Source organism: Neopsephotus bourkii, unplaced genomic scaffold (genome assembly GCF_033783945.1).
Source record: "Neopsephotus bourkii isolate Nb327-2 ecotype Australia unplaced genomic scaffold, CSIRO-AGI_Nbou_v1 NB_518, whole genome shotgun sequence".
NCBI classification, from domain to species: domain Eukaryota; kingdom Metazoa; phylum Chordata; class Aves; order Psittaciformes; family Psittacidae; genus Neopsephotus; species Neopsephotus bourkii.
Window position 1 is genome coordinate 981,819 of NW_026901019.1, and position 8,913 is coordinate 990,731.

An 8,913-nucleotide genomic window follows, 5' to 3' on the forward strand; every position below is an offset into this window, starting at 1 on the left:
TTATCTTCTGTCCTTGGGACCAAACAGCAGGAGCTGGGTGCTACTGTGTACATCCTTTCTCCTGCTGGGGAAGGGACAGCATTCCCACATTCAACAGGTACGACCCAACACCTTGCTTGGTATTTACCAGCCAACAAAACCTTCATGGAAGATACACAACTACAAGATTTATTCCAACTTCTGAGAAGATGAAGAGGAAAGTGAACTATTCCACTCTAGCCTGGCCCTTCCTTAACATCATGTTCACCTCCCTGCAATGAAAATGATGGCTGGAAAGGACAGTCACAACGACCCCGGGTAAAGCAAGCAGCCAACAAAGGGAGCAACAAGAACTCCCCTCCTTGTAATGCAAGGCCAGACTGTTGGTGAGTACTCACCCTCTGCCTCGGGAAACCCCAGCAGTTAACTGGATGCTGCATGATATATCTCCAGAATGACACTTTGCTCCTGTCTGGGGCACTAATCCCACCCAAACAAAAGAGGCAGAAAATGCAGGAAGGAGCTGTGATGCCACATGCTACTGAAGAAGCACAGTCAAACGGAACCTGCAAGCTGCTACTTCACTCCCTACATCAGTAAACAGGCACTCTTTCCACAGAGAAGCTACTGGCAAGGACACAAGATCCTCCTTCCTCAAGCTTCAAAGTGCTGGTGCTCAGGCACAAGAGCCCATAGTCCAGGGGAAGGTCAGCATGTCTCACCTACAGATGACCAAGGAAAGGAGCCGGGATCCTTACAGGAAACCTTCCCATTTTGCCCTTCAGAGGGAAGGGGTTTGCCCAGCACCTCACTTCTCCCATCTGCAATAGGCACATCACACTGCCACCCTTACAGACCGGGCAGTCCCAAAGCCTCAGCTCCCCCTCAAGAGTACCACCTAGACACACAGAAGCAGCACACAAACCTGCATGTGTCACCTCTGAATGGCAGAGACACCTGAGTCACTACATAATCTGGTTGCAGCACAATTAGAAACATCCTTAAAGATCACTTTGAGCATCTCACCTGCAACAGATCCCTTAACATCATTATCTGACTGAGTGCATGAGATGACTTATCCGAGGTAACTGCATCTCATTCAGTCTGCTGGGGTGTTTCATCTGCTCCAGAACTGCCGTGCTTTCTTGGCAGGCACTCTCCAGGTAGGAAGCACACCACCCCTCCCCACTCATTCTGTTTATTTAACACTCTCAGTTTTTTAACAGACAACTGTTTTTCCAGTTGACCCTTAACACCCTTGGCTAAAGCACACAGCCCATACAGCAGAAGTAGTGGAGAGTAGGAGCCAGCCAGCACCTTCACGGTTGAGGGGCTTGTTCATGCAGTGCTTAGAAAGCAGGAAAGATGAGACGTCCTGCTGCTTTTCTGGCTTCAGGTCCTGGTTCAATCACCCTACATCACCACGCTGAGTTTTCTTCCATTGCAATTCTAGGCTTTTATTTACACAGTGACTTGGCAAACCACGCTGTGCCCTGTCTTTCCAAATGCCTCCACATTCTGCAGGGCATCCCAGAAGTGGCCCAGAAAGGGAGAGTCAGGGCAGATGAGAAACACATGCACAGTCAAATCCCTAGGGCTTTGCTGAAGACATAGGAAAAAACTACGAATAACCCTATTAAACTCACACACTGTTCTAGGACAAAGCAGAACACGCACCTTGGCACAAAAAGCAAAGGACTGCTTGTAAAGCTGCAAGTGCATTAAAACCCTGTACTTGGACTTACATGCTGTAACAGACCCTGAGGTAAAATGGCTGTATGAAAAGACAGCAGCAGGCTGCCAGGCAGATGCAGACAGCTTGTCTCAGTCTTATGAGGCTGAATTGCAGAACCTGACCAGCTCCTGCAGCACTGCAGGACCCTCCCCACAGCACCCCCACCACTGCTGAATGTTCTGGAGCAACTGTTTGCCAACCAAGAATGAAGGGTGGAAGCTGCAGCCTCTTAAAAACACATAGATCAGTTGATGTGCACTCTGCCCTGTTACCTATGGCTGAGGATGGAATTCACACACACAAGGCTGTGAACAGCACACCACGACCATCTGGCACGTATCTGGAGGATCAATACTGACAAACACTGCACAGATTTGATGTGGCTACAGCTTCTCAGAACCTGACATCAGTCTCACTGAACCATTTCACATAAAGCTGAATTCAGTCTACAAGGTGCATGGAGAAGCCCAGTGTTTTACAATGACAACATCTTTCGTATTTGTAGGACCCAAAAACCACCTAACATTCCTGCCCCATGGGGATAATGCAACACTGGCTTGTGTTATGAATCATGACCCTAGGCAATGTCACTTCAAAAACAAGTAACAAAAGCCTTCATTAACAGAGGAGGATTGACCAAAGCTAGCAAGTCACCTGGAAGCGCTTCTCTGTCAGCACAAGTCCTGTCAAGAACCTCCACTAAGAATTTCAATGTAAGCCAAGGAAATTTCAGGCACACCACAAAAGATTCAGCAAACAAAAGCATCCAAGTGTAAGCATCACTTGGTCAGTAAACACCATTATCAGATTCAGTGCCTGTCACAGATCAGCAGCTCATAGATAAGAGATGTCAAATCAATTCTCAAACAAGCGATTAGAGCAGAGAAACCATCACTGATAACAGCATCACACAGGGAGGCACAAAGTCCAGCATCCATTTGTATGAAGCATGCATTGTTTTATGGTTGAAAGCCCTACATCAGCTTTCCAAGTCACAGCTGCTGGTCTGTGCATTTTCTCAAGGCAATCACAGAAGGCAAGAGGACTGCACACTCCCAGGGATAGGGAATTTGTCTGCTGTCATCTGCCTAAGGTCACAGGAAGGACCAATTCCTCCTACGACCAATACCCTAACAGAAACAAAGGTGTAACAAAACATTCATCGTGGATGTATCTGAAGGCAAATCCATGGCTCCTCTGCACTATGCAATTCCTTACACTGCCCACATACCCTTCACTCTTGGTAGCTGGGAGCTGCTTCTTCAGAGTTTCTTTATCTTCAGCTTTCAGGATGCTGAAGCCCAGGAGTTGGGTGGCCCCATACACCGGGAGGAAGCCCAGCTCGGCTCGGCGGCTCACAAAGCAGTCTGGGTGGTACCAGTTATCGATCATTCCCAACTGCGGCTTTTCAGGATGCACCATCTTCTTGGAAATCCGGATCTGGCCCTGATGGAGGTTAAAGCAACACAAGAGCAATTGTTAGGCCATTATGGAAGGAGCTGGGTGTTAAGAAGTTACTGACATGATGTTTCCTAAACACCTGTAAAATAGCAAGTTCCTCTATCAAAGCCTGCAACTTTTGCTCAAGCCCTTTCACCACAGTCTCTCTGCTTGCTTCAATACCCTTTGTAGGTTCAACACACAGCTTTTTAGACAGTTTTTTGTTCAAAAAGCACTCAAAAGGGGCAACCCTGTAATTTTTACTCCAACTCCCAGTGAGCCTGACCAAGCAACACTCACATAACCAAACCCCGTGAGGCACCTCTGAAACTTTATGTCCCTACCTGTCAAGCACCAGCACTAATATGATCTCACCCCATCTTATGGCAAATTACTTTTCAGATGCCCCATGAGTAGTTGGATTGGGTGCTTTTAGACTGCAATACTTCATGCTCCAACAAGGAAACATCTACACAAGTCAGCAATGTTTCTGCAGATACAAGGATACCTCCAAGGATACCTCAGTGCACTGATGTTTGGTCCTTATCAACTCTACCCAACTGGTTTATTCAGGCTCACAACTTCATTTTACCAACAGTCTTTAAAGGTAGAGCACCAAGACATGTATCAGATACACAGCTGCATCACTGCTTTTGTCTGCTTTCCTGGACTTAGTATGGATATGCTGCACACAGACAGAGCTGATCTGGCTAAGGAGGAGGCCAACATCTTTGCAGTGCTGCAACAAGCAGGAAAAGCTGCAGTCAGCAGCAGCTCTCTTGCCACAGAAATGCTGGTGAGCAGTGTTTCAGTCTGCTCTAAAACCCAAGTGAAAGGAAGCATGAGCAGGTTTGAAGCCAGGCTACAGCGCCCGAGGGATGTCTTTATTATCAGCTGTCCAGGATACAGCTGCTCCTCAGACACAGAAATGCAGCTCTGCGAGTGCTTTCCATATGGAGGAGAGACAGGAAGCAATTACAAAAGTCACTCTTTGAATTGGAAATGGTGGGAGAAAAGAAGAGATGGAGAAGAAAAGTCTTTTTACCTTTTCTATTTTCTGTTCACAGCCTTTGCAAGTGCTCCTGTTAGACTTGGCATATTCTGCAGCAAAGTCATTTAAGCTCTTGTCAGCTTTGCCACCTCCTTCCTGCTCCCCTCCTTTTCCTGGAGAACAAAGCAACTACAGAGTTCAGCTTTAAAAGGCATTCCCTTATTTTCTTATGCTGTGTCCCAGATTGTTAGCAGTCTGGATTAATAAACCTGTGTTCCCTCAAGTCATCTGTCAAGAATGTGAGCACAGAGCAAGGTAAGTACTCCATGTCCAAAAGTGCTTTCATAATAGAAGGAGTTCTTCAAAACAGCCAAGTCGCAACTGTACAGGATTGCTTATTTAGTGTTTTTAAAAGACTTTCAAGGGTGCACAGAGCTGAACAGTTTTTACTTGTTCCCTGAAAGCAGTGCAAAATGAGATCTGACTGAAGACCTGACTGTAACGGGAGTCACAAATAGCTCTGCTTCAAAGCAGAACTCCTCTTCCCACAGCCAGTTTCCCTCTGCATTTCTACATTTCAACAGGCAAACATCAATCTACAACTGAGACACAGTGAGTTTAGTCTGGTCTTACTTAGGTCTTCCCACTTGCCCCCCCCGCCGACTCATCAGTTAGTGGTTAACAAATGCAAAGTGCCACTGGAACCATACACTGCAGTGAAGGTACCACTGAAACAACATACTTATAATAGCATTTGTTAAAGAACTGAGAACAAAATACACCAATCGTGATAACAAGAAATATTTGGCAATACATCTATCTGCCAGGTGACTTGGCTTTTTCCCTCATTGATTCAACACGATGCTGTCAGTGTCCTAGCCCTGGAACGCAGAGACACCACCCCAACTCTTCCAACATCACTTGCTGAAGAGACACAGCCACCAAATAACCACAATAACAGCTTGAGAAGAGGGAGCACGGTTCCATCTGAACCTTCAAACACCAGGAGACCTCTGCTTACCTCCTCCAGGGCCTCCAGTCTCAATGGCTTTCTTGATTTTCTCCTGATCTTCCCACCGGAGCTCTGGGAAGCCATCAATGTCTGCATGGGATACGATTCGAGCCCGCTTCCAGAAGCAGCTGTAGTGGTGCCAGTGAGGGACTTTGCCATCAAACATGGGAGACTAGGAAGAAAGCACATTGTGGCAGGATGAAGCAACAAGACAGGATCAAGGAGGGGAAAACAAAACAAGATAAAAGACTGAGTAAAGTGATTTTTAGATGTATATATATTTAGGAGACTGATACTATTTAGGACAAAGTCTAAGAAGAAAATCTAACATGACAGACAAGCTGCTGAAGAGATCCCAGATGGGACAGACATGGATGACGCATTTACCTAGCTTAACCAGTTCATCACCCTGCTGCTTAGTCCATCTGTTTTACTCAAAACAGAAAGGTCATAGCCTCAGCATGGCCATACCAACCCTGAGCAGACAAGGAGAGAACCAGATCATCTGTAGGCATGAGCAAAGCACAACAGAGGTTGTGGGAAAAGTAACAGGAGTCACAGCACGTGGCTCAGCTGCTACAACCCCCTCTGAGGCTGCTGGCCATGTACCACACCATCCCTTTGAGAGCCACCTCCCCAGCAAGGTGATCGGGTCCATACCCTAGAGCCTATCACCAAGCACAGGACAGGACAGAGCAGCTCCAAGGACTGTGGCCTGGAAAAATCCCTGAGGGAGCTGCAGGAGCCAAAGGCAAAACTTCAGGAAAACACCAGAGCAGGGCAGAAGCATCACCCAAATGCTTCCCAAAACGCAGGTGCAGAACACGCTGCCTTGCATCAGCCTCATCTTGGAAGTGTTCCACTTGCTCTTGCCTCACACACATTAAGTACCAACCTGGCATCACTCTGGTGACCCATAAGACAAAACAACCATGCAGTGGTTTGGCTCCAAGCAACACACAAACAACTGCTGTACTAATAATACTGAGTGCTGTGTAATTATCATTAGCAATGATACAGAATTAATGACCTAGGAAAGCATTCTCCATATCACCAACAGGAGGGAGATCTCCAAGCTGATAACAACAGCATATATGAGCAGGAAGAATGAGGAAAGGGTTCTGAAGACCACAGCGTGGGACTAGAAGAGCTGGGAGCCCCAAATACAACTGACCATCAACCAAAACTGTAAGAGGACATTAAGCATTTCCAGATGGACTCTTCCCACAAGCCAGGATTACCAGTTAGCCTCATAGCACCACAGCAGCTCTCAGTGCGTCTGGAAGTCACAGGCAGCTCTGGCACTGAAAGTTGGAGCTCTCCTGGAGTCCCTCATGGCTCTGTCCCTAAACAAGGCTTTGGGGGCACAAGGCACTGCAGGTCACAGGAAGGGGCAGACATGGCTCAATCTTTAAATCAACCATGCAAGCAGGGAGTGGATCTTTGCATGGGAAATGAAACCTGCAAGTGAGCTAGACCTTGTTTACACAACTTCTCCCAGCTCACCTATCTCTAGACCATAGTTTCCTAAACAAACTATGGAAGAAGGAGACACAGATTCACCTTCACACTGCACATGCAGATAACAGGCACCGCTCAGTTCCAGCTGGAAGCAAAAGTGGAAGCTGCGCTAGTCCTGCAGGGACTGGGTGCAGAACACTGAGCATCCCACTGCCATTCAGAACCAAAACCAAACAGTGGTTATAACAGAAATGGCACCCAGGTAAAGACTGTTTGGGCATCCCTTTAATTTCTTATGCATGCTTTGTAGACATCAGTGCACTGCCGGCAGTGCAAAGGCTGTTCTACAGGGGATTTCCCCAAGAGGAAACACGGGGATGTGTGCTCTAGTGAAATTTGGGCCTCTGAGGGGATGCTGAGCAGCAGGGTGTGAAAAGTGCTGTGCCAGCACAAGAACTGGCAGTGGGGAGAAGCAGCAGTAAATTATAGGTGGTTGGTGCAAGACCAGCAGCTTTGGGGAGATGGCTGGCCAAAACACACTGGCTCTGTGAGAGACGGCACGGTCTCAGCAGCCCCCAGGAGATCACTCAATAAAGCTAACCCTACGAAACCACACTCCATGAACATGCTGCGCTCCGGCAGGCTGAGGAAAGGCCACAGCACCTCAACTTACTGGGGAAAACAGGAAAGGATGATAAACGTGAGGGAAGCGGAGAAGCAGCAGTGGGAGCTGGGGAGATTGGACACTTCCAGAGTGCAGCAGGAGAAACAAAAGAAAAGGCATCAGGAACGCGTGTGAGCAAACGCTGCAGCTTGACACCGAATGGCTCCACATCCTTCCCAAGGGATGGAGGCTTTGGGGAACAAAAGCAGAGGAAGGGACTTCCTCCCTGGGGAATCAGCGCCTGCCTCTAACCCGGGCAACTCAGGCAAGGGGCAACTGAGCCCTTCACGTCCAAGAGCAGCCTCTCCCTGGGGCACAAACCACTCTCGGCCGCTGTTCTCAGCCCCTGCTCCTCAGGCGACGGGAGCCAGGGCGCAGGGCTTCGCTCCAGCGTCCGCACCCTATCCTTGCTAGTTCTCCATAGATACACGTATCGGCACCGTTTATCTTTCACCAGACACTGCGGCACACACCAGATTCAGCCCGCTGTGCCCCTGCACCACCCGAATGCTGCAAGAACTCCTTCATCTCCCTCGCCAAGCAGAGACCGAGGGTCACCCGGTCGGGAATGGCGAGGGAGGCTGTGCTTCACTCCTCCGCGCATCTATTCATCCCCTCAGGGGAGCGGCGCTTGCCTTCCCTGCAGAGACACCGATTCCCTCCCCATCTCGCACCGCAGGACGCGATTTCAGGCAGCCCAGCTCCGTGCACGGCTCCCAGCCCTCCGAAGCCAGACGGCGCCTTTCGTTTTGAGAGGAAACCGCATCAGTCTCGTCCCCAAAAGGCAAAACAACCCGAGGACGGCTGACAGCAGAACACGCCTTCGCTCCCAGACTGCCAACTGCAGCACAGCCCCGCTCCGTGCGCTGCACAACCGCATCACACTGCCAGCAGCCCCAGCCCTGCCCCGCTTCAAGGGGAAACCGAGGTGGAAGCACGGAGCCGTCCCCCCGCTGTAACGCGTGTCGGGCTCGGTTTCTGCGCCCCACATGCGCGCCCCGCATCGCAGACGCTCCCACGACCCGACACAAAACACCCCGAGCGCTCCCGGGGCACAGAACCACCGAGACCCCCGGTTCGCCTTCCCCGCTCCGCGCTGCCAACAAAGAGCGCCGTGAGCGCCCCCGGGCCGCCCCTCCGCCACGCTTCACCTCCAGACGCCCTCCCCGCCGCGCAGGCCCCGCCGCACGGTACCTGCACCATGAGGGCGAGGCGCAGCGAGTCCTTGGCGATGCTCTCGCCGCACTTCTTGCAGGAGGCGCGGCCGCTCTTGGCGTACTCCGCCCGGTACAGCTTCTCCGCGGGCTCCGCCATCGCTGCCACACACCGCGCCGCACCGCGCTACCCCCTCCCGCCAACCGCCTCCCCCTCGCCAGGCCGCGGGGAAGCTAGCCGAGCGCCGAGCGCGCCCCGCTGCCACAGCGCCCGGCCTGATCTGCCACTCGGCAGATCGATTCGACGCGCCTGGCGCCGCCTGGAACGTTCCGGTTTGGTACAGTGTATCAATGGGGGGTGGGAGAGGCGGCGCGTCACGTGGCGCCCTAGTGTCGGGCGCCGCGGGGTCCTACAGCCCGGCCGCCCCTGGGCTGAGCGGGCCGTGCCCGGAGGTGAGGCCGGTCGGTGGCGGTCAC

At 50.8% G+C, this 8,913-nt stretch overlaps 1 protein-coding gene across 1 annotated transcript in view; it reads right to left on the minus strand.

Moving 5' to 3' along the window:
- The window catches only part of PARP1 (poly(ADP-ribose) polymerase 1), a 31,473-nt gene extending 22,818 nt beyond the window's left edge, over positions 1-8,655 (minus strand). Inside the window, exons 1-4 of the mRNA XM_061350500.1 lie at positions 8,477-8,655; positions 5,167-5,329; positions 4,200-4,318; positions 2,946-3,160 (exon numbers count right to left, since the gene is read on the minus strand). Coding sequence (XP_061206484.1) covers positions 2,946-3,160; positions 4,200-4,318; positions 5,167-5,329; positions 8,477-8,596 — 617 coding nt within the window. The 5' untranslated portion in view covers positions 8,597-8,655. The remainder of the gene's footprint in view (positions 1-2,945; positions 3,161-4,199; positions 4,319-5,166; positions 5,330-8,476) is intronic.
- Between the last annotated feature and the right edge of the window lie 258 nt (positions 8,656-8,913).